Source organism: Dermacentor andersoni, chromosome 1 (assembly GCF_023375885.2).
Source record: "Dermacentor andersoni chromosome 1, qqDerAnde1_hic_scaffold, whole genome shotgun sequence".
In the NCBI taxonomy this organism is placed as follows: Eukaryota; Metazoa; Arthropoda; class Arachnida; order Ixodida; family Ixodidae; genus Dermacentor; species Dermacentor andersoni.
This window is the reverse complement of record NC_092814.1, coordinates 269,443,758-269,470,475: the sequence shown is the minus strand read 5'-3', so window position 1 is coordinate 269,470,475 and position 26,718 is coordinate 269,443,758. Positions and strand designations below refer to the sequence as shown.

At 42.6% G+C, this 26,718-nt stretch overlaps 1 protein-coding gene across 5 annotated transcripts in view; it reads right to left on the bottom strand.

Annotated features, from left to right (window-relative positions):
- Positions 1-26,718, bottom strand: part of Sec31 (secretory 31) — a 238,353-nt gene that overhangs the window by 92,910 nt on the left and 118,725 nt on the right. For all 5 annotated transcript variants that reach the window (XM_050195734.3, XM_050195737.3, XM_050195738.3 and 2 more), the window contains 3 exons: positions 23,218-23,363; positions 8,570-8,740; positions 2,724-3,020 (listed from right to left, as the gene is read on the bottom strand). In XM_050195734.3, coding sequence (XP_050051691.1) covers positions 2,724-3,020; positions 8,570-8,740; positions 23,218-23,363 — 614 coding nt within the window. The remainder of the gene's footprint in view (positions 1-2,723; positions 3,021-8,569; positions 8,741-23,217; positions 23,364-26,718) is intronic.

Here is a 26,718-nt window from a genome sequence, read left to right as displayed (position 1 = left end):
ACTCCTCTTTAGTGGGAACCTATACAATACACTAAAACCAGAATGCTATAAATCATTGTTTGCACTGAAATGTCATGGAGGAAGCAGGACCTTCAGATCCCCAAGCAATTCAGCAAGCTCGAGATCAAGAATGCCTGGCCCACACCCCAGCAAACGCTTTAACCAGGGGTTCTCAAAGTGGGTTCCGCAGAACCCACGACATCTTATGATACCTCGAGCAGTGAGAATGAATCCGACCCTATTCCGTTATTCCTCATTGACTTCTACGATTTACTGATTTAGAGAAGAAATTTTGCATTGCATTTTAGATTTAACGAAGCCATCACACACCAAATCCACACTTATGTAGTCTGCGAGCAGTGAGAGATACCATATAGACTCGTGTAAGGGCCGCAGCCCCAACTTGGCAGCCTCAAATTTGGAAAAAACATTTCCAATGGAGAAGCCACCGCGTTCAGTGCCCCAATGCCATACGCAGGCATCGGCGAATTTTCTCGCACTGAGTACTTCCACATGCCGATACCACAGAGTGAGAGCCGGGGTGTGCACAAGTGGCTGGCTGGGTCGGCACCATTTTGACCAAAAAGTTCAGTCCCATGTAAGGGCCGTACCTCATCAAAATTGCAAAAAAAAGTGCGGCCCTTACAGTACATGTGGCAGCGGCACACAAGACCCATCATTGTGTGAACTGTGTGTCTGCGTATTAGAGTACACAGACATTGTTTGGGATCCGCACACCAAATAAGACACACAATACACTGAAAGTCCTCAGAGGAAAGCATTATGATTTATTTATAATTCTTATGGCAGGAATGTATGTGTTAGTAATCTGAGGGAAATGAGTGGGTTTCCCACTACTGAATTGTGCCGTAAGTTGCATAGCCTGCAAATGCTCTTTAACCCTCTATGGGGTGGCGCTACTGTATGGTAAAGAAAAAAAAAACTTGCTTTATTCTACAGAAGTATCCCACAATAGCCAAAGTTGAAGCAAACAAGCCTCCACCGGTAAAAGAAGACAGGAGAATTACAAGAATTCATATCAAAGCAAGGAACTCCCCAATACTCACACAATTTATGTTAGCAGCAAGAAACAGACCTGTACATAATCCAATAAATCCCACAAACCAAGCCCGTTCCCTGGCCAAGGTGACGCTGGTAGTATTTCCCCTCCCCTTCTTCACAACCTTTCCCCATCCCTTTCCCCAAAAATCTTTATTTGGCAATACCCAGTTCATTTATCTTTGATTGGCAACGCCTGCTATATTCTTATGGCACGAGCAGAGGCTTTTATTTTTATTTATTTATGCCTCACAATAATGAATGTTTATGGACTACCGAAGCCATGAAAGGCAGTAGCAATGCTGGTAGCAATATCTTGTGACGATTTGTCCAACTACAATGCGTTTGAAGAATTTCTGTGTCAGTGTTATTGTCGAAAAATAACAATAAAAGTACTGCCAATTAACGATTATGTCGTACCAACACTCCACACAAGCAACTAAGTAGAATATGTAAGTCACTAAAGTACTATTAGGTTTGCATGCTCTGGTTAAACTCTGCATCCCCAGAAGTCACCACCAGCACTGCTGCTGCTACGTATACATCTCTCTGGTAAGCCGGTATTCCGCAAACGCTAATATGATTATAGATAAGGTAAAACTCTCTAAAAATGCACAACAAGTGTTTTAACGCACTCAAGGGGCACTGTTGCATGCTAGACAACGCAGGCATTTATTAACTTAGGTGCATCCGATATTTTGTTTACATGAAGATGCTGTTATGGCATGTGGTGCCTAAAGCGATAGCCGTATGGTTGGCGCATGCTTCATTACAATGCGCGAAGCATGGAAACAAATAAAACATGAGTCTGCATATTAGCATGATTTCCTTGTCAAGAGCGATGGCCTTCAAGATTAATTATTACATGCCAAATTGTAAATAACGGAGACCACATGAAAATGCAGCGGTGGTGCTACTTTGGTTAGGCGGATCCAGAGGTGCCCTCCGAGACCCTAAACTCCCCCCCCCCCCCCCCCCCCTCTTTCTACGATGCATGCTGGCACTTCAGCGCTTACAATATTAAGCATGCAACCCTCCCCCCCTCCCCAACTTCTTTTCCATCCTCTGTGTGCCTTAATGAGCCTTTGTAGTGAGTCTGTGCATAAACATTTTGCCAGAAAGAGGACATTGTAGAAGGAGGGGTTCCGCGGCACTCTGGGAAAGCTGATGGGGTTCCCAAAGGTCAGAAAGTTTGAAAATCTCTGGCTTAAACAAACGCATTAGACACTCGTAAAGACTGTGTGAGTTTTGTCATTTTTTAAGCACTATGCTAATGGATATTGATGTTTTAAAGCAATGACATACAAATCAAACAAAATACATTAACTCCTGGTATGCAGCAGTGCACAGGAACACTGATAGAGTTATCATGGTCTACATGTGTCTCACCTATTTCTATGTCTCAAATTATGTGCTCCAGAATATGCATGAATGGTGCACAAGTGATCTACATGGCATGTTCAACAATGCATACAAAATTGAAATTCACCTAAGTACCCCTTCAATGAGAAAGTCTGAAGACCGCATTCTGCCCCAGCTGGAATGCTGCTCCTACAACCTGTGTCAGCAGTGGTATAACCAATCTTACAAGCAGTCAGGTTTAACTAAAAATTCATTGTTCTCCCTTTCTGCATTCGAAATATAAGGGGAAGGTTTAAACTCACAGATGCTGCCGCTGGAGGAACCTGCTGGCCCCCTTGGTAGAAGGCCTGGGACTGTGATGACACCGTGGCAGCCATGCGTGTATGTGACGCTACTGTGTTGCCAGTGAAACGAGTTCCAAGTGATGATGAAAGGCCAGCTCTGGAGCCTCCCGCTGTCAAGCGCCCACTGTGCTGAATGTTGCCACCTGCCAATGGTGCTGAGAACTGACCCTGGACTTCAACTCTTGGGAATGGGAAGTGTGGTGAAGGCATACCCAGGTGCTGGCAGATACGATCCCGCAGAATTGCTAGTGATGGCTGCATGTTTAAGTGAAGAAATCACAAACAGGTGTCAAATATAACTATTTGTAGTACTGCATACAGACCAAGATACCTCTTCAAAATCTCAAGCAACCCAGCAATGGAGCCCGCTGATGCTTAGCACGCTGTTGTGTCGGTGTGATTTTCTCCTTTGTTTGTTTACCATGTGTAGTGTAAAGCAAATAACTTTTTTTTTGTCAGCAAGTCTCTGGCTGCCTTGAGCAGTATGATATGTCGCATATAGGAGTTTGTGGCTAGTAACAGATGAAGAGTACATCTTTAGCACCACGGTGACCCGTATTTATATAGCAGTTCATACACTGGTGTGGTTCATAAGAACGTGTTCACAGCAGCCATCACCGTTATCATTAGCGATAGCTGCTTGTACATAAAGCAGAATTTTCGTAAATGAAAACCACGAATTCTGCCCTACTTTTGCCGACCACCGCAGGATGTTGGTTCGAAGAACGTACCCATATTGGCTCATTTTGACATGTTTTGCCAATCATCCAAACATTCCAAATGGTATAAATTAGCACATCAAGCTACAGCAGACACCAGCTTAGGACAATAAAAAGGACTGAACATTTTTGGAAGCGGGTTGAAATAAGTCACATTGAATATGATACTGATAGTGGTGACAGTACAGCAGCGCGAGTCATAAAGGATAGGTTCGCAGTCATCTTCATAATCATCAACGGCACACCACTACCATTACCAACAATAGAGTGTGCGATACTTTAGTGGAAAGAATGCACATACTGTGCACGGTGTGCACTCGGCTTCAGAGTGTTGCAGTGCTTTCTTCTTCATTTGATTCGTCCTTGTCAATAAGTGGCTGTCTTTGGTCTGTGAGTGCAAATGTGTCAGAGCAGCCAGCTCTTCACGATGGAGCCGATCCCCCCCCCCCTTTTTTTAATAATTGTTTCTCTCGTGAAAACAAATACAACAAATGCAACTTATAAGGCTATGCAAAATTTATGAAACATATTGGTTAGGTGTCACATAGTGAAACTTACGCAATTCGATCACCTCATAACAGGTCTGCTGCCAAACGCGGGGCATTCATGGAAGAATTGGGGGTCAGCACTTGTTAGCACGCAGGAGATCCATGAGAGAGGTTGAGTGGCAAAGCGTGGCACGGGGGATAGAAACCAACAAAGCTGCTTGGTCCTTGACAGCTGTCAAGCTTTGTACTCTCCAGTATACTGACATGCCAGTGCCGTCCGCACAACATATATTAATGAACAACAGTTTTCACATGAACTATGGGGTTTTACGTGCAAAAACCACGATTTGATTATGAGTCATGCCAAAGTGGGGGACTCGGGATTATCTTGACGACCAGGGGATCTTTATTATGTCCCAAAGCACAGGACACAGGCATTTCTGCATTTCGCCCCCATCAAAATCTGGCTGTGGCAGCCATTTTTTGGTCCGACGACCTCGTGCTTAGCAGCTCAACACCATAGCCGCTAAGGCACCGCGGCAGGTAACAGTTTTCATAGTTCATATAAAAATGATCTTTACATCCCAGTAGTCACTGTCACCAAGTTTCTGTCATGAAATTGCACATTATGAAGCACTGTTTATTAAAGGCAAAATTTAGCATTAGGAACAAATAAACAGTTTGTTCAAATACACAGGCCTCTTCAGAGAGTGTGAATGACTGTGGGCGGCAGAATTCGGCCCCCCAAGAGATGTAGACTGCTGCGCTGTGTAACTTCACACTTTATGTCTACTTTGGCCGTGGGCATAAAATGTACCATACTTTTGGTAAAATTTTGTTCGATTGCATACAGTTGACAATTTGATATACTTACAAACTATACTACAAACTAAAGGATTGTTTTAAATATTCTTTCTTTTTGCAAACTGCGAGAGAATGGAATAAACTGCCGGAGAGAGGGTAAGCACGAGTGACTGCAAGCAGTTTCGGATCCACCTTCAACAATATTCTTCTTAGTGGCACGTGATTTCAGTTTTTGTTACCTTATAGTGCTGTACTAAGTACCACAAGCTGATGCACTAAGTGTCATGAATTGTTCTTAATATTGTTTGTGTATACCTGATCATGTACACTGCCGTGTGTTTAGTGTTTATTGTTGTATAGCATGTAATATGTTATTGTACTCATTCCTATCCTGGCCCTGTAAAGGGCTGATAGCATGTTCGAATAAAAATAAAATAAAAATAAGATAAAAATAAATAAAAGTAAATAATTGTATTTACAAATACTGACTATTTGATACGTTATTAGAAAATTTTGAATATTTACACATCCCTAGTAAATAATTAGCTTAAGACCTGTTGTATACATATATCGTAAGACACTGCTGATTAGACCTATACTAATAAACTGGTTAACATGTGTCAAGGGTGTCAGAAAAAAACATAGGCTCTTCACTTAAAGGTTCAATTGAAAGAAATTAAGGGTTCCCTTAAACACGATGCTACTTATATGCTCTTGCTCATCAATCGCTGTGTCAGGTGCACACAACAAAGTTGAGCTAGGAAGGTGCAGATACTACACACCTTGGTAAAGCTTGTGTGTTTGCTATGGCATGATATCGGGGTGCCATTAAAAATGAACCCAGCAAATGACAGCTGCTGCTACTGTGATTTTGGTGCAAAATTGTGCAAATTTATTTCTTTTTTTTTTTCTTTTTTTTCATGGTTAAACATAAGACACACAAGAGGCTTCAGACAAGATGACAACTAGTGCAAACGTTAAGCATCACTTGCTATTGGAAGTATAAAATTTTAAGATTACACATCTCAAAGAGACACTGACACACAAGAGGCTTCATACAAGAGCTTCATAATCCAGTGTAAACATTTAAGTACAGTAAATCCTCGTTCTAACGAAATTGCTTTATCCGAAATATCACATTTTTCAAAGTTTTCCGTGATATCACATTGCTATTACCCTCTCCTGAATTATCCGCTTTTAACGAAATACCGCTTATAACTAAATTTCCTGTCCTGAGGACATCGTTACAATTAGGTTTTTCTGTACGACTTCTTACTGTAAGTGAAAGAAGTGCTGGTGCTTAGACATCTGGGTGTTATCTGGCAGAGCCGGTGTGCAACCATTTAGCAATTTTCTTCTTTCACTTTTTTAGACAGCAATGACAAAGAAAACTTCTGAATTACAATATTGCTTGGTGTCTTTAAGTAAACTGCACATGAAGTACAGTCGCCGACCGATTTTCCGGACTCCGAAAATTCGGACATGCCCGATTATTCGGTCAGCCTCGCGGCACCGCCATTCTCCCCATAGACCATAATGTATAACAACTGCCGAAAGTTCGGACACCTTGCAACCTCTCGTCTGATTTTTCGGACACTCCTTGAGCCAACTCGGTCGAGAGCACCATGCACCGACTCTGACCGGTGCATGGTTGGACTTGCTGAACGCCATTTTTGTTTTGAACGGAGCTTCCTTGCTGCCCCACGAAGTGGCGCTACTGGAAATCCCCGCTCATCATCATCGTTTCTGCCTGGTTAGATAGAGTGGCTCTGCAGCAGTTCCGGTTTCAGCTTAGTAAGCCACGTCAAGACAATCCAGCAGCTGATTTGTTTCTTCGCTGACGCTGCGAGCAGGCCGCGTTTTTCGTTTCTGCGACTGGTGTCGGCACGGTGGTGTTTGCTTTGCGTGCTGTGTCGAGGTTTCGGTGAGCCAATGCGGCATACGTAAACATCGCATCAAAAATCTAATGGCGCCGACAGTGCCCGCGCAGACTGCGCTGGGGAATACCGGCAAGCGGGTGCCGGGAGCCCTAAAAGACTTGTCGCCTTCCGATGTGCTCCCTACTGACGCGGAAAATGTTCTGCCGATACCTGCGCAGTGGTTGCATTGCGATTCCGGACACCGTCTCATTTGACAGTTTCATAGGTGCTGACACTGCTGTATTGACATGCGCAGAACTCGACGACGGCAAGATCATTCGTCAGGTTTCTGCTGCACCGCCGGACGATGACTCCGAGTCGGAAGATGACGCACCATGTGCTACGCTGCCGTCGCATGCAAAGCGTGTACAAGCAGTGACTGTGCTTTCAGCCGCTAATAGTGACCGTACGACCCTCTCCGAGATTCAGGCTTATCTGATTGCGCGTAAACGGAACAGCGTGCAACGGCGCATTCACGATTTCTTCCAAGCCTACTGCCGAGCCCGAATAAGTGCGTGGAAATAAAGGATTTTTTTTTTCTTAATCTGCTTTTTCGGACACCTGTTTATTCGGACATTTTCGCAGTCCCCGTGAGGTCCGAATAAACGGTCGGCGACTGTAATTAATCTTGCTCCTCTAGCTGTGAGAGTCCCACAAATTCGTTGCTTTCGTTGAAAGCAAATGATCATTACTGCCATCTAAAAATACTTCAGTTAACTCACACAAACATTTAAAGGGGTCCTGAACGACCACTCTAGCTTGGTGAAAAAAGTCCGCGAACAGCATACGCTGCTGTCAACATCTCAGCCAAGTTTTGCAGTCGTGCACGGCACGTGGAGCTCAGAAGCAGAGCGCGAAGTGACCTTTTTCTCAAACCCTCTCTTTTCAACAGAAGATTGCCCCTCGCTCTTTTCTGGACCCTTTATTTGGTAATATAGAAGGTCTCATACGCAGCTGCTGTTGGCCAATAGCTGACATCAATCCAAAAGAAAACCTAAATTATGGGGTTTTACGTGCCAAAACCATGATCTCGTTATGAGGCACACCATAGTGGGGAACTCCAGAATAACTTACACCACCTGAGGTTCTTTAACGTGCACCTAAATCAAGAAGGGTGTTTGGATCGATCAGTGTGTTTCTTCCTACTGTTACGGTGTATATTTGTTGACGTAGTTCACATGTTCCCAAAGTGCATTACAGCTATGCATCTCAGGCCACTCCCCATTAGAATTTTGAACTTCATTAGACACATTAGGCACCCACAGAGCTTGAATTAACAAAATCACCATCATCATCAGCAGCCAATACGTATGTCCACTTCAAGACAAAGGTCTCTCACAGCAGTCTCCAATTATTCCTGTATTGCACTAGCCAATTCCAACTTGTGCCTGCAAATTTTCTAATTCCATCACCCCACCTAGTTTTTTGCTGTCCTCAACTGCGCTTCCCTTCCCTGGCATCCATTCTGGAAATATAATGGTCCACCAGTTATCTGTGCCCTATGCATTACATGGCCTGCCCAGCTCCACTTTTTTTCTCTTAATGTCAAATACAATATCAGCTATCCTCATGTGCTCTCAGATCCACACTGCTCTCTTCCCGTCTCTTATCGTTATGCCTAACATTTTTCTTTACATCACTCTTTACGCGGTCCATCACTCTTTACGCGGTCCTTAGCTTGTTCTCAAGCTTTAATGTTAACCTCCAAGATTCTGCCCCTTACGTTAGCACCAGTAGAATGCAATGATTAACAAGATACCATTGTCAGTAGCGCATGTTGAATGTAGCCATTCTAAATTCACACTTGAAAGCAGGCTAAGCCCTCCATTCAAAGATAAAAATTCTCAGCTTAAGCAGCCACTCTAGTGACTTACCTCCGAGGTGTCAAGCAGGTAGTTGATAGAACTGTTCAGACTTCCCTGAGCAGCAAGCAGTGCCGCATAGCGACTCAGCAGGCTTGAGAGCACTCCAGACTCGATAGGCTGCGGCTGCGAACCCAGCTGGCTGACAGCTGCCCTAAGAACCATCACCTGCTCCACCAGCTCCTGTCGAATACCAAGATTAAAGTTTCATCAGTGGAAACAGAGAGAGTGAAAATATATTTAAACGATGGCTTGAGGCCTGTTTTGGGGAGTGAGTAAAAGCAAGGAAGATCGAGCTAGGTATGTCTCATTATGAAAGCTTTACATGCAAAGCTCCATACAGAGTTTTAAGTCTCTTTGACATTAGCACATGGCCAGAGCCATTCCTCAAAGGCCCTTCAGCTGGTGCTTGTTTTCGAGTCCTAGTTGGAGGTGTTAAAAAGGCTAAAAGCATGGACATGGACAAGCATATTGAGCCAGCTCATGTCGAGAGCCAGTGGCATACATTTACAATAGTCTTGCACAACAATGGGCTGCTTCAATGATTAGGAAAACAGCAAGGACAAGAGTGCAGTACAATGGCACAGTTAAAGGCAAACACAGGTGCTGTCAACCTATTCATGTTTTGTTACAGCTACCGTGCACATGCTGCATTTTTGAGATTGACCGTGCTTTTGCTGTCCTTTCTCTCATGGCCCAGGTGCATCAGTTGTTTACTTGCTCAATATGGCAGAAGTACATCTCACCTACTCTCTGCATTTTCTTTATTGAGCCTCTACTTCTACAAGGCTACTACATAAATTTTTGCGTGAATCAAGTGAACACCACACCAACAGAAAGACACAGGACAACCACTAACTTAGCAGTACTTGTAGCTGGACATGTTGGTGCACAAGCACTAACTGTTTACTTTACACAACACAGCTCCCCAAATCTACAGTAATTGCCATAGAGACACAACATGATCCTTTCCATTTTTATGCCTTTTAAGGCATTTGCTATAGCACATACACATCAAGGCAGTCATGCACCAAGATGTCAAATTTCAGAATCCCACAGCAAAACAAAGTCATCACTAACAAATGTCCCTTTCTTGTTTAAAAAAATAAGCAAACATTTCACATGCCACAGCATGCTTACTCTTGCCTAAAATACACAGTTCCTTCCTGGTGTTTGCTTTGCACTAAACTTAATGTCAAAGATGCACCAACTAGGTCAACTTAAATTAAATTCTGGAGTTCTATGTGCCATAACCATGGTTTGATTATGAGGCACGCCCTATTGGGGGAGTCCGTATTAATTTTGACCAACTGGGATTCTTTAATGTGTACCTAAATAACATCTACATGATCGTTTTCACCTTTGGCCCAACTAAATGTGGCCACCATGGCTGGGATCGAACCTGCAACCTTGAGCTCAGCAGCACAACGTCATAGCCACCGAGATGCCATGGCCAGTAACTAGGCCAACTAGTTCTACATTAAAAAGGTTATGAAACTGATTTGAACACTGCATTAATCCTTCAGCCAAACTCACCATTCTAGCCCTTTCTGCATTAGCGCACATTCTTGCCATTTTTTACTTTTCCCATGACATTACACCACCAGCTACTCTGGCTGACTCTCCGAGCGAACAAGTGAAGTTTTGCAGAGCCTGGCTGATGAACTTTCATTCGGAGTTCAACTAGAGGTTAGAATAGGCTAGTGCAAATATTCAGTATTTTCCAATATTAACTAACTATTATGCTATTCGATATTCGCTTCAGCTCGCATTTCATAATTCGAAGTTTTCAAAACAAACAAATATAACTGTAAAAATGTGCATCACCAACAGTTTCAGTATTGGTAACCAAGTTCATGGGTCATAGCTAAACAAGCCATAGACTGGAATTCATTTACAGTCACCGACTGACTTTCGAACCTGCTCGATTATTCAAATATCAATCTCACGGCACCACAACCTTCTCTCTTGAACCAGTTCATGAGGGCGACCGGAGTTCCAGACGCCAAATGACGTTACACTGCGTTCCTCATCGTTGCAGTCGCCTCCGCTCTCTTCGCCAGCTGCGTCGCATGCCTGATAACATGTCGGAGGATTGAAAAGGAGAGCTCGCGTGCGCCGCAACCACAGTTGAGGCGGCAGTATGGACGGCGACAATTCTGATAAGCAGGAGGAGGCCTGGAATTGACATCGGAACGAGATGAAGAGGAAACGAATCGCCCAGGAAACAGACGAACAGCACACCGAATGACTGGCTAAATGCCGCAAAATAGTTAGACAACCAGACTAACCTGGACTTGCAATCAAGATTAACCAAGGCTAACCATGCTATTATGCCTTAGCTTTCGCTACATATAATATCCTGGCATAGCCGAGCTAAGCCACTGCCAATTTTTTCTTTTATTGTGATAGCAATTATATGGACACTCCAGGTGCATTTCTGCTGTCGCTGTGAAGTTCTGTATAAAGTCCAAGGGTGATAAAATTGTCGCCACATGCCATATGCGCGAGTGAAAGCGTGCGAGGGTGAGCCAGCAAACGTGGCTCAATCTCGCGTGTACGAGCGAGGAAGGTGGGGCGGAAGTGCTCCCTGTTCTGTTGCACGCAAGGCATGGGGGTGAGGCGAGTGAGGGGTGCTTCGGCGATTGCTGCTTATGGCGCGGCCGTGCGGGCACCATATCTTGAAAGCGATCTGCAATGTTTGCAGAGTGTGCGTAGTGCCGGTAACTTCACATGCGCCGGACTTTTGACGTTTCCTTCGTGTTGAAGCTAGAGATGCACGAAGGTCAATTCAATCACTGCTGCTGCCAAGATTCCTCCCTCCAGCATTTTAACAGCGAGTTTCCGCACTCATAGAGTGATATGTGTTCATGTTTACCTGTGCGCACATGACACCGCGTTTGTTAATTTACGTATTTACTCGTATAATGATCGCACTTTTCTGTCACAAAAATTGACGCAAATTCAGGGGTGCGATCATTACGAGAGTTAAATTTCCCGCGAAAAAAAAAATTTTTTTTTTTCGTCCCGCGTTTGCTGCGGGATGCAGGTGCGGGACACCAAAACAAAAATGGCGGCCTGCGGAGCAAGCCGAACGCGCCGAACGCGATTTTTTTTTTATGCGAAGCATATTACTAGAGCTCAACCCAGCTCCTCAGGCGCGGCGGTGTCGCCTTCAATACCACGTGACACCGTGACGTCACGACAGAGGAGAAACGGGGCTCCAACTTGCGCCGTCGCTCGCGGCGTCGCGGCGGTATATAAGCAGCTGCGCTTTTTCTAGGTGGCTTTGGCTCAACTCTTGCAAGATGGGCTGGGTGGGAATCGAACCAGGGTCTCCGGAGTGTGAGACGGAGACGCTACCACTGAGCCACGAGTACGATGCTTCGAAGCGGTACAAAAGCGCCTCTAGTGAATGCAGTGTTGCCTTAGAAACGAGCTGTTTCTAAGGCTCAGGCGTGCGTCGCTTGCTCAGGCGCACATTTCGTTGCCGCGCCGAACGCTGCGTTGCTCGACGCTCACCGCGTCCAATGCGGGGCGCGTAGTCGCTGCGCCGTAGCCCATTGTCTTACACCCCTTGGCGGGTCGACGGGAACGCTGTCGCGTTCCACTCTTGAAGGCGAAGCAGAGTACCGCATGAGTTGTTTCTTCTACTAGCCGAACCAAATATAGCCAAGCAACAGCAGTTCACCAGGCTAAACAGTGGTTCAACAACTAAAATAAAGGCTAGTATGCTTCGCATCCTGGGCTTAACCTTAGCTAAGCCACAGCCATTTTTCTTCTCGTGAGTACATTACGTGCATTGAAACAGTTTCTTCCGTATCAGTGATGAATAATATCGTTAATATCGGCAAGTTTGCGGCAATAACGTAGCCATGTCCACTTTGAGGGGACAGAAACAGATGGGCGCGCTTAGCTACCAGTGACAGAAACGCATGACCGGCGTGCTGCGGAAACTGCGGCATCTGTCTTCACTACTATCCTAACACGGCACGTTTCCGCTGAGGGTGGGCGAATATCTTAGCTGTGTTACAAGTGTCGACGTGTGTTACAAGTGTCGACGTATGAATAGGGTAAAGAATAGGGTAAAGAGTCTCCTGCTGCCATATATGATAAACTCGTGGAAGTGTTCAAAAACTTAAAAGATAGTGCTACCCGAACAATACATATCAAACAACGTAACGTGGATAACAAGTGGATGTTGTCTGTCATACTCGCAGCAATAAAAGAAAAAGACTTACTGTGGGCCCAATGCAAGCGTGCCCCGAATTGTGCAGACTTTCGGGCCCAATTTAAGCTGCTCAGAAACAAAGTTACTGCCATGATCCGCTCCGCAAAGCGAATACATTTTCGAGACAAATTTAAAGCCGCTAGTTACAGCAGTAAGAAAACATGGACGTTAATTAACAGCTTTAGAGGCACTAATACGCGAGCTGATATAATGAATTATTTTCCTTCCAATTTATCCAGCGGCAGACAGAATATTTCTGATGAGTTTAATAATCACTTCTCTCGTGTAATGAGAAACGCAAACCTGCAGGTAGATTCTTGTACTTTGCGTCACAGCATTAGTGAATCGGCATATCTGCCTTCAATTTCTCAGGAATTGCTAAAATCGATTATATTCAATTTAAAATGTAATAAATCTCCTGGAATTGATGGCATTTCCATTAATGAGTTGCGCAGAACATATGAATACATCCAAGAAGTTTTGCTAACACTACTTAATCGCATAATTTCAAGTGGTGAAATTCCTGTAAAACTGAAAACAGCGAAGGTTATACCTCTTTATAAAAGCGGTGCACGTAATAAAATTGAAAACTATCGCCCCATTTCAATTCTGCCTTCTATCGCTCAAATACTTGAAAAACACTTATTGTTAACAATGACAAGCTTTCTGGACGCCCACAGCATTTTGTCGCCTAGTCAGTATGGTTTCCGACCCGGCAAAAGCACTCAAACCCTTCTGGAAGATTTATCCGATCAGTTGAATATAGCTTTCGATAATAACAAAGTTGCTTGTGCGCTCCTTCTTGATTGTAGCAAGGCTTTTGACAGTGTTCATCATGGTCTGCTGTTAAATAAGCTTTTATTGATAGGATTTCGGGGTGCTTTCTGGTCGTTGTTAGCAAATTTCCTTCGGGGTAGGCGTCAGGTCGTCTCAGTTGGGGAAGTTCATAGTGCATTCTCCATTATTAATGCTGGAGTTCCGCAGGGATCTATACTCAGCCCATTATTATTTAATATTTTTGTAAATTACCTCTCTAGCGTGATACCCGTTTCTCTTTATCAATACGCCGATGATACGATGATCGTAACTACCGCCCACAGCTACTATGATGCGATTGCTTCTTTACAGTCTGCTGCCACAAAAACTATGGATTGGTTTCAAAACAACCTAATTACTATAAATGTATCTAAGACGCAATTAATCTGCTTCCATAATCCTTTAAGGAGGGTAGCCCTTGACTATCCTCTTGTTTTGCATTCTTCAGATTGTTCAGCTTGTTCTTGTAGACCTTTAAAGTACTCACCTGTTGTAAAATATCTTGGTTTATATCTTGATAGCGACCTTTCTTGGAACAGTCACCTTGCTTACGTTTGTAAAAAGCTTTGCGCCGTATCCTGTCTACTGTACAATATAAGATACTACATGCCCTTATCAGTAAGGAAAACTATAACACATGAGTTAGGCTACAGTCTACTCCGGTATGGAATAACAATTTACGGGCACTGTGCTGTCCGCTGGCACAACAGAATAAATGCGATACTGCACTCCCTCTTAAAAACATATCTTATGATCTGAACCTGAATGCTGACACAGACCGTTTCAAAGTACTTTCGATGCCGAATTTCAATGATCTTTTAATGCAAACGGTTGTTTTGAAACACTTCTGGTGCAGTCAATTCCTAGTTCCATACACAGCTTCCCGATGCTTAAGGCCCAGGGACCCCTTTTGGAGGCCACATTGTTCCACAAGGTACGGCACTAGAGCTCGGGCCCATTATGTGCCCACCTATTTCAATAAATTACCGCACAGCACATTTTGTGCCAAAACGAAATATAAGTTAAAGAGACTGCTAAGGCGTGTCTGTTCGTAAAGGCGTACTTGTTCCATTTATTTACCGTTACTGCTTGTGTTTTGTGCATGTGGTTGTGCCATTCCTTTGCACCATGACGGTCAGTCTGGTATATGGTTATGCATCATCTCACGGTAATTTTTGTTCACACGCATTGCTGTACTTCTGTGTTTCATTATGCTCAATGAAATTTCTTTTCATAGACACTGTATAAATTCTAATAACATTTTTTGGTGTTCTATACTTGAGTTCGCTGCTTATAACTGATATATCAATGTACCGTGTATGGTTTTGCTGCCTGCCAGGCACTGCCGCTCAAGCCTTCAAAGGCTTTGGCAGGCCTGTATGAATGTACTGATTTGATTATTGGCAATAAAAGTATTCTTATTATTATTCTTATTATTATTTTAACGTATCAGTGTAAAGGTGGCTACTATCATTGCCGCGTGCGATTTGTTGCGTGCTCACGAGTGCAGATGAAAAGAATCGAAAGGCGCCTTTTTTGTTTTTGTTGACCACAACCATTATAAAGTCTACCCATAATAAAGGAAAGTTTGGTTGTACCTCTTTTTGTCATGGAGGTGCGGAAAGTGATGAAAGTAATGAAATGAGGCATCTACTTAATGTTTGGTGCGCGCAGACGAGTCGTTCGCGTAGCATTCGACAGATGGTAAGCGCGATCATTATTAGCTAGACTTGGCACACGACATATCGCTGCGGCAAGTTCGGGGTGCGATCATTACACGGGAAATTAAAAAAATCGAATTTTGACGACAAAATTCAGGGGTGCGATCATTACGCGAGTGCGATCATTATGCGAGTAAATACGGTACTATATCATTGTTAATTAGTTGGTAAGCAAATGTTTGTGAGAAAAAACAGGTCAACTTAAAGGCAGTAAGGGTAAAAGCAGACAAATTTAGGCTGGTACTTGCAAACAAATATGCAGCCTTAGAACAAAGAGATGAAGATGATGACATAGAGGTAATGAATGAAACTGTAACGAGGCTGGCTTCAGAGGCAGCAATTGAAGTGGGAGGCAAGACACCAAAGCAACCAGTAGGCAAGCTCTGCCAAGTAACAAAGGACCTAATAAATAAACGACAAAGAATGAAAGTGTCCAACTCAAGAGATAAGATAGAATTCGCGGAAATGTCAAAACTGATCAACCAAGCGAAAATAAGTGATATTAGAAATTATAATGTGAGAAAGACTGAAGAAATTGTAAAAAAATGGACACCGCCTGAAATCAGTGAGAAAGAAACTTGGCATAGGAAAAACCAAGATGTATGCACTAAAAGATAAGCAGGGTAATATCATCAGCAATCTCGAAGATATAGTAAAAGCAGCGGAAGAATTCTATACTGACCTGTACGGTACCCAGAGGAGTCAGCATACCTCAATTAGAAACAGTAATGAACAGGATACAGAAGCTCCTCCTATAACTAGCGATGAGGTCAGAAGGGCCTTGCAAGACATTAAACGAGGAAGAGCGGCAGGAGAAGACTGAATAACAGTCGATTTAATCAAGGATGGAGGAGACATATTGCTTGAAAAACTGGCGGCTCTTTATACAAAGTGTCTAGCGACTGCAAGGGTCCCAGAAAACTCGAAGAATGCAAACATTATACTAATCCACAAAAAGGGAGACTTTAAAGAATTGAAAAATTATAGGCCCATTAGCTTACTCCTAGTATTATATAAAATATTTACCAAAACAATCTCCAATAGAATAAGGGCAACACTGGACTTTAGTCAACCAAGGGAGCAGGCTGGCTTCAGAAAAGGTTACTCTACAATGGATCACATCCATGTCATTAAAGGTTATCGAGAAATCCGCAGAGTACACAATAAGCCTCTCTATATGGCTTTCATAGATCACGAAAAAGCATTTAATTCAGTAGAGATACGAGCAGTCACAGAGGCATTGCGTAATCAAGGAGTACAGACCGCTTACGTAAATACCCTGGAAAATATCTACAGAGATTCCACAGCCACCTTAATTCTACACAAGAAAAGTAGGTAGCTACGTATAAAGAAAGGGGTCAGACAAGGAGACACAATCTCTCCAATGCTATTCACTGCGTGCTTGGAAGAAGTATTCAAGCTATTAAACTGGGAAGGCTTAGGAGTAAAGATCAACGACGAATACCTCAACAACCTTCGGTTTGCTGATGACATTGTTCTATTCAGCAACAATGCAGACGAGTTACAACAAATGATTGAGGACCTTAACAGGGAGAGTAAGAGTGGGACTGAAGATTAATATGCAGAAGACAAAGATAATGATAAATAACCTGGCAAAGGAACAAGAATTCAAGATCACAAGTCAGTCTCTAGAGTCTGGAGGGGTACGTTTACCTAGGTCAACTAATCACAGGGAACCCTGACCATGAGAAGGAAATTCACAGGAGAATAAAAATGGGTTGGATCGCATACGGCAGACATCATGAGCTCCTGACTGGGTGCTTACCATTACCACTGAAAAGGTAAGTATACGATCAGTGCCTTTTACCGGTGCTGACATACGGCGCAGAGACTTGGAGGCTGACAAAGAAGCTTGAGAACAAGTTAAGGACCGCGCAAAGAGCGATGGAACGAAGAATGCTAGGCATAACGTTAAGAGACAGAAAGAGAGCGGTTTGGATCAGGGAGCAAACGTGTATAGACGATATTCTAATAGACATTAAGAGAAAAAAATGGCGCTGGGCAGGTCATGTAATGCACAGACTAGATAACCATTGGACCATTAGGGTGACAGAATGGGTACCAAGAGAAGGGAAGCGCAGTAGAGGATGGCAGAAGACTAGATGGTGCGACGAAATTAGGAAATTTGTGGGTGCAAGTTGGAATCGGTTGGTGCAGTACAGGGGCAATTGGAGATCGCAGGGAGAGGCTTTCGTCCTGCAGTGGACATGAATAGGCTGATGATGATGATGAAGCAAATGTTTACAAAGTTATACGGCCGATAAAACTGCGGTGTTTACTTCGTATAGCTATCTACTAATTTGATATCGCAATCAGTGCTTTGCGTTTCGGGCAAAACTGCAACTTTTTTTTTATTGTTCTGCCTTGTTTGATGCCTGAACATCTATGACCTTTTCGGTATGGTGTCACAATTGATAAGATATACATGCATCACATGCACGCACCTGTGCAGAGAGTGGAGGAGCTCGAAACTCAATATAACAAACACAGATATAATGAATTAATGAATATAAAGAAGTAAATCTAAAATTCTTCTCACAGATATCAACATTAACAAATACATAATGACAAATATCGGATGTAACCCAGGTATTTTAGTGTCAGATGCAACTTTGGTAAAAACGAGATGCAAATGTATATGCACAGTGTAGGGCTCAGTGAGAAGATTACGTGCTCATGGGACAGCTGGTTGGTGCAAGGCACAGACAGCAATGACCACGAGTCCCTGTCTATGCTGCCAACCACTGAGTCACACATCACAGCTTACATCATTGCCACTACGAATGTGCAAGTTACTCCCTTAACTTTACTGCATCTTCAACAAAAGAACAGAAAACTCTTCCAAAGAAAACAAGAAGAACTGAGGAAAGATTTTCTTTTCAGAACAAGCTCTGGCTTATGCCATGGGTAAAACAAGGGAAAGCTGTGATAAAGAAATCAAAGTTGATGTTCTTTGAAATAAAAGAAGGGGGCAGTCGCAAAGACAATGAAATTCTAAATTTATAAGAGGAGACACCTTTCATAGCATAACATCGAGCTAGGAACCACATGCAGCTTTAATGACCAGGTAAGTACAACAAAATAAAAAAATCAATAGGATATCAATAGCGTGCAAATAATGGCCAGTACCTCTTAAATTGAATTTTTAAGAAACGAATGTCAATAATCTAATGTAAAACCAAAATTCATAATTATAATTTCAGGATAAGCACAGATGCCTAAAATTCTGTGTAAGGAAATCAGCTACTGCACAACTTCAGGAGTTTACTTGTCTCATTCAGTTGCTTTCTACCTGATTCTAGTTGTCAGAAATACAAAAACAATGGCAGCAGTTTTGCATGTCACCTGTGGTTTGCATGATTTTCTATCTCAATACATTTGCAAGCCCACATATGAGGATTTCATATGATCCATCTACAAGTTGTCTTCCTGCGATTGCTTGATCCAAACTTCCTATAGAACCCTCATCTTTCAACTTTGCAGCAAAGAAAGAACTCCTTCACTCATTTTATCAGTACTGCTGTTGATGCCGTTTCTCTTCTTCCTTGTTGTGCATTGCACTTGTTTCAACTGGTCAGGCCGACCCAGGCAGACCTTACGCCAGTAGGAATTTACTGTGTGCTGTGGAAAGGCTGCATACAGCCTGGCATTGACACTGAGTCTCTTGCTAAATACAGTCGAGCCTCGATATAACGAAGTTGTATTTGCAGCGAAAGACTTCGTTAAATTGCGAATTTCATTAATTCGAGGTTTTAAAGTTTCAGCAGTAAAAATAATTTCTCAAGTTCCAAAAACATTCCTGGCGGATAGCAGCTTGTCAGTAATCACTTATAAACAAATCTCAAGAAGGTTGAGCCACAAAAGCGTGGTTATGAGTGCCAGCACACGCAGTGCAGATCACACCAAGAGCAATGCATCAGAGTGGCTCATGACACCCGAGATTAGTGTTTTGCGTCGCACGGTGCCTTACATTTTGGATGCCACAGCTAACCACACTTAAATACCCGTAACCATCCTCAGATGGTTCCCTCAAATTAAAAACAAAAGTGCGAAAAAATATGGATATTCATTCTAAGAAAAAAAAATGTCGCAGTTTTGGCAGAAAGGCAGAGCATTGATGGCAATAACAAAGAGAGAACTACACGAAGTAAGCTTCATAGTTTTATCGATATTCAGGCAAAGGTCACTCGATGACCAAGAACACTCGCTGTTGCAATGCGAGCGAGTGCTTCACACTGTGCCTATGAAACATGAAATTATGCGAATGCCAACTAGACACGTGAGAATAAAATGCACGGCACCAACGGCTCGGCCTGCACTTGCCGAAGATTACAGGGAGATGCTATTCAAAAAAGAAGTTTTTGTCATTTGCTCTAGAGATCTGAAGATACTGCCACTCATACAGTTGTCAAATATGTCATTATTTTTTGTGTAGCTGCCATATTTCTTTAGTTATGTCCCACACAACTGCAAAATACAGCCATCTTTGGAGGCACTTCCTTAAGTATTAAATTTTCATGAAAATCATCATGCTGTAGCTTATTTAGCTCTTTACAGACTGCAAAGTGCTGATATCTATCCGAACTGCATGTGTAATTAGTGGAAATATGCAAACAGGATTAGTACACTTCAACATATTTTTTTTTCACAATTCCATGAGAATAACCTTGTGCAGTTAAAATGTCCTATACTAACGTAATTTGGCATACATACTCTTCAAGATATATAGAATGCTGATATCTACTTGAAATTACAATATCTCTTGGCAGCAGTTGCAAAAGTAGAAGGTTATATTTCACGGGACTGTGAAAAACATTAGTTGAAGTGGACTAATCTTTCTTTTTTGCATACAATTAAACCATGCTATAAAGAAGTCGATAAAATCGCAGTTTGCTTTGTTATACTGAAATTTCGTTGTAATGAAATTTGACCTTTTATGCAAATAAGTACAGTCGCTGATAGATTTTTCTTACACGGAAAGGCGCCACAGAACTATCCAAATTATCCGGCAATCGAGAAAAGCAAATCTGAATGAGAAAACAATTCATTTTGACCAACGATACCTTCACATCGGCGGTACGAATTAAGCAAAGCCAGCCACGCTTTCACGTGCACTCCACCCCGGCGGCTGAGAGCGTCGCTTGGACTGGGACGATGCTACTATGAAAAGTGCTGGCAGTGGGGAGCGAATGCTTCCTCTGCATATAGAAACTCGAGACTACGCAACCTCCTATACTAAACGCGTGGGTGGGAAGGCAGCTTACATGATGCCACACCGTCTCAGCACACTCCCTCTTTATACATGCAGCAGGTTACCTATAAAGCAGGGTGCGCAGCTGCGTATGCGCTTAGCCGCGCTTACAGTCATGTGCAGCCACAGCGGAGACGTGGACCAGCTTAGCCCCCACTTCGCCCTCTCGCGCGTGCTTGATCGCTTTACTGCGAGCTCACTCCTCTCCCCTTCTTTCTCTTTGCTCGCATGGGAAGGCAGCACTCATGAAGTTACCATCTTTCTTGTCTCACCCTCACACAATTTCACTTGCACCTAAAGCACACAGTGCACGGGGTGCAATAGGATCTTATCACACTTGGAGTGTGTACTGAGCATGATGCCGCTTCACTTTGGCGGTCCCTCTTGTCATGCAGTCCATGATTTGAGAGGTGCGTATGCAAACAGCCGCTTGTAATTCAATCATCTGACCATCTGCGCCCGCAGAAGTTGCCATTTACTGTCTTGGCATTCCTTTGCGGCGGCAGTGAAAATTCGTTATATTGAAATTGCATACAAACATATTTCGTTATATTGAGGTTCTAAATACATGATGTTCTATGGACCAGAGGTTATGAAAAGTTAAATACTTCGTTATATAGAAAAGCTTTTTCTACTGAAGTTCGTTATATCGAGGTTTAACTGTAGTTCCACTAATTTACATGCAGTTTAAATAGATATCGGCACTTTGCAGTCTGCAAAGAGCTAAATAGCTACAGCACGTTGCTTTTCGTAACAATTTAATACACAAGGAAGTGCCTCCAAAGATCACTATATTTTGCAGTTGTTTAGGACATTACTAATAAAATATAGCCGCAACACAAAAACTAATGAAGATTTGAGATCTACATTAAAAAAAACTCTATGAATGACAGCATTTTTAAATCTCTAGTACAATAATAAAGAAAAAGCTTTTTCGAGTAGCATCTCCCCTTACCTCCTAGATATGGCGCGTGGCCCATGTGCAGGCCATGCCATGCGCAGTTATAGCAAGGGTAGAGGAGAAGACGTGCCCTAGGGAGAAAGGGAGGACAGGTGCACGTCTACTGCCCTCCTCCCCCCTTTAGCATGTGCTCGGTCATGTTACCACGCTCATCCCTTGCCCATCCCCCTTACGCTGATGGAATCGTCAGCTCAAGTTTCTCCGAGCTGTCGCGGCCTCCGCAAGTTGTTAAGTGAAAAGTGGCGCAGCACTGTTTCCTGCGTACTGCGTCTCGATGCAAGCACGTTGACGGCGTTTTTGCCGCTTGAAATTTTCACGTGGAAGGATGCTTGCAAGTAGCTTTTTCTTCGGCTAACATTTTTATAGTTTTCTGCTAGATTTACCAGCCATACAGGCTCCAAGTACATGCTTGAAATGGCTGAAAAATTGGTTAAATTGAAACTGTGTCACAAAATTGTGTCGTTAAATTGAAAAAAAAATGCACAATTTTCACTAGAACTAAGACCGAGGAGTAAAAATAGTTTGTTACATTGCAAATTTCGATAAATCTAGATTTGACTGTATATTGAGTATTTAAGAATCCAAATAGATGATACTATGTATTTGATTTGTGAATCAAGCTGCCAAGTTTTTTTATGGTTAAATATGAGAAACGCAACATCTTTGTGACATGCACCCACATTTTCATACATTGAGAAATTATTAACAGAATGCCCTTGCTTGTTCCCTTGCCAGTTTTTCATGGTAAGAGAAAGAGTAATGGCCATCTGTTCACCCTTGAAAAAAGAAAATTTATTGTATCTGAGCTACAGTAAACCCAGCAGCATTCATCATTGCTGTTGGAGTCCTCCTCATTCCTATCAACTGCTCAGATCAACATCTTTGGTGCCATCTATGGTATTTAAGATATCGCATTTCTTAAGCGCCTTGCAGACTATGGCAGCCTAACTTCAGTGTTTAGAATACACTATAGCCTAACAAATTTACGGAGCAGGCACAAATCACTGCAGTATAGTATACAGCTGCGTGGATTACATGTGGATTACATTGATTGATAGAACTTTTTCATTCCAATATGATAACCTGCCACTACTGTAGTCTTTGTTTCATTCTAGACTCTGACATCCATGCCATTTTTCACTAAATATTTCCTAACCCTTTCAGTGTCACTGATGTGCCAGTACATTTTCACTTTTCTGTCCCACCATGTCACTGATGTCAGATAGAAATGTGAGAACCATACCAAAGGAGCCATTTGCCGTTATCCATGTCATTTTCTCCCTTTTGCATAACCAAATATAAACTGTTGTGTCGGTTTTATCATATCCGAGAAAAAAAAAACAATGCTGGAGGTTGCATCATTCTCCACCCCCCCCCCCCCAATAAAAAAACGCCAACAATGAAACGGTTAAAAAAGAAGTGTGCATTAGAATCAAATAAATAAGATACAAGATGTTAATAATTCATTTCATATTCAATTATTCAAAACACATGCACATAATAATAATAATAATAATAACGCCTTCCAACATCTTATTCACAAGAAAGTACACACATTCACTAAGCAGAGCCACATATTTAAATATGACAGGACTTGCCAAATCTATTATCATGTGCCCTGCAATCAGTGACAAAATTGACTCATATACATACACTTACCTGAAGTGACTGTGGACTATCAGCCTTTATTTGAAGCCGTACCCAGCAACTCGCCAGCTTCTCCAAGTTGCCCGCACAGATATAGCAGAGCATTGCATATGGCACCAGTGCTGTGTTCTCGTTCTCCAACCGATTCCCGAGGCTCTCTAAGAACAATGCCCAGAACAGAAAAGTACTATAGCCTGCGTGGTGTGCTCCAGTGTACACTTATTTGCAATGCAACGTTAACAGATTGAATCAGCTTTCAGAACAAACCTATCCCAAGCAAGAGTAGACAGTAGAAAGTGCTGATACCTCACTCCAAATCACATATCTTCTGAGCTGAAATAATATCTTTTGTACAAATCAAGAGACCAAAACATTTTGCAAAAATGTGGCCTATGCAATGTCTAAATAAGAAATCATGTGTCTGTATGTATGCCTCTCCCCTTGGTGCAGAACAGTTTTGAGGAAGGCATTTTTCAAACGCATATGACCGAACTACAAAGCCAGTTTTATGAAATTTTCAAAAATTCCCCAGCACTTAAAGAGAGGAAGCCAGAACAAAACCATTCACATTAGCTGTCATGCTCAGACTTGTAGTATATACGCCAGAATTCCCAATTATTGCTGCAGTTGACCTCAGTTAATTTGACTCTGGTTACTTCGATTTTTAGGTAAATTCAATCCTGACCAAAGGTCCCTGCAAGAACCCATTCATTTCTATTGCGCAAAGTTTTCCTTATTTCAATCATAAAACTGTCCCTTGCCAAATAATTTGAACTCTACTGGTCAGCATGCTTGTCCCTTACGCCAATAGTAACCCCAATCTTGACACCAAGGGCTGCAACTTGTCTTGCCACTGCCAGGAGACAGTGAATGCGTAGAAGTCACATTATCTGCAGCCGAAAATGCAGATTTTTGACCTGCTTTGGGAGATTTAAGAGCAGAAATGGGAACTCGCAGTGAATTATCACTGTATTTACCCGATTCTAACGCCCCCCCTTTTTCCCTGAGAAAATTAGCCCTAAAATTGCCTCTGTATCATAATTGGACATGAAACCAAGACTGCATTCACAGCATTAGCAACAGCCTACCATGAGAGCCAGCATCATCTCCACTGTCTTCAAAAGGTGGCAGATGAACAAGTTTTCACATAAGATGGCAAAAACAATGCGCAGCTTTCATGCTTTAGTTACAAAAGCTCGTTCAAAACATAAGTTATTTTACATGCTAAGCTAGTGGCAACAGAGTCGGGTCACATGTTTTCAGCATTCCGGATAGTTCCACACATTGCAGGACGAACTGGCAAAGTGGTTAGTCTAGGTATGATGGGCCACCATCCCATTTGCGACTAGTGGAATGGTTCAACGAAAGGGGAACATCAAACGTAGTACAAGGCAAGGAAGGAAACGATGTGATCCATAAACAGCACTAAAAGGCTGTTTGAGGTTTATGACAACGGACATTAGTTAACTAATTTCCATTTCATGAAAATAAACACTGCCAATTTCACCGTATTTCTTGACTCAGTCGAAGGCATGCTACTTCTTTTTCTTTTCTTAATCAGGTGTGTTAGATGTGGGTGCACATTAGATATGGGGACACATTAGAATAGAGTAAACACCGCTAAATAAAGCAGCAATGTGTTTGGCTGTCTTTTCAGCCTCTGTCTGTCAATTCAACTCACCGGATAATTCACTATTTATTTTGGCTCTGTCAAGGTCAAATGAATGGAAGCCAACTTTATTCACATTTTACTGCATTGTGAATAAGTTACTTAATCTTTCCCCAGTGCAGGGTAGCAAACTGGATATCTACCTTCCGGTTAACCTCCCTGCCCTTCTCATCTCTTTTATCTCTCTCTTTTACTTAACCCAGTACTGGTATGTTTTTATTGGTCTATTATTAAGTCAAAGATGCATTCATGCTAACCTTATCTAAGCTTGTCTGGATGTCCAGTTTGACCTTTATTGTTTAATGTTCCCATATTCCCGAGTTCTCAATGTTACAGAACACATAAGTGTGACCTGCCAGTACAAAAAATTGGCAGTTTCGGCTGAACGACGAAGCATTCAGTGCGATAGCAAGGTTTAGCGTTGCGCCTAAACTACTCGGACAGCGTTCTAACTATATACGGATCCAACTAATGTGGACATGACATACCCGCATGCACCAAAATTTCTGGAAGCTTTAAAAGCTAACAAGCCATGTAAGGCCTGTAATGACATCGCATAAGCGCCACTATGCTGCCCCTAAGGAGCCACACCAGTAAAATTGCATCCCTTCCAGGTTTGAGCAAAAATATTGTTTTCTGCATTTAATATTTATGAGCATGAGAAGATTTAAGATAAGAGGCATGTGCTGTGAATTTTATGTTTTATGACATTTGTTTGCGGGCTGCCATTCTCAAAATCATGAGGAATAATTTTGTGAAGAATGCAAGACCTGGTGTGAGCAACTTTACTGACTGAATAGTGTAGCACTATAACCAGCATATACGGCGTGGATAAGCATGCAGCATCTACAGTAAAACCTCGTTTATTCGGATTTCACAGGTTCGAATTAAATGTCCGAATTAACCGAATTTTGAATTATCATAGGTATCAAGAAAACAATAAACAAATGCTTACTATGTCAACATTATCTTATTTATTGAATGAATCGGCAAATCCTGTTTCTATTTTGCACAAAAGCAGCGTGGAAGCTGCAATTTTTATCATCTAGTGACTGATTAGAGCTCACAGTGGTGAAGGCCTCGTAACTTCCTTCGCAGCGTGGCCGTGGCGCACATCTTTATCTGAGACATGCTTTTCACTACCATGCGAACATCCGAATTCTTTTCATGCAAGTGTCGCCAGGTCGCCATCCATCGCGATGTAGATGGTGCTCTTCATCCTCAACAGCTCTGCACTGAGTAAAAGTGAAACTACTGCTTGCTGCAACCACTGCGGACGAAAGCGCAGCCGCTGTCGATGCGATCATGGTCAGAGACCTTGTGGTTTTGAAGGTACATGGCCGATGCAAGCTCAGAGTCAAAACAAAAGTACTGTTTGCTGCAACTGTGGACAAAACTGCAGTCGCTATCGACACGATCATAGATGGCAACAACACAGTCATGAAGGCATGCGGCCTACGCATGCACCAAGTCAATGCGAAACTACTGATGCAACCGCTGCGAATGAAACCGTAGCCGCTATGGACGTGATCATGGATGGCGACTATGCAGTCATGAAGGCATGCTGCTAACGCTGTGCTATGCGCGGCAGTAGACACAAGAATAAAGTCTTTAAAGGTACAAACAGGCACGAAACATCTTGGCTTTGCTGTGATTTTTTGCTGTCACATGTAGGAGAAATTATTTTGGCTGTACTACTAGTAATGCCAAAAAATCCACTGTTACAGTGAGTGGAGGCTTGGTTAGGGAGAAAGAATGCAAAAACTAAAGTCACATAGTGACACCACCTTGAAGTTGCTGCACTTGCTCGCCTTGACATGGATTTTGATGACATCTGATCGGGC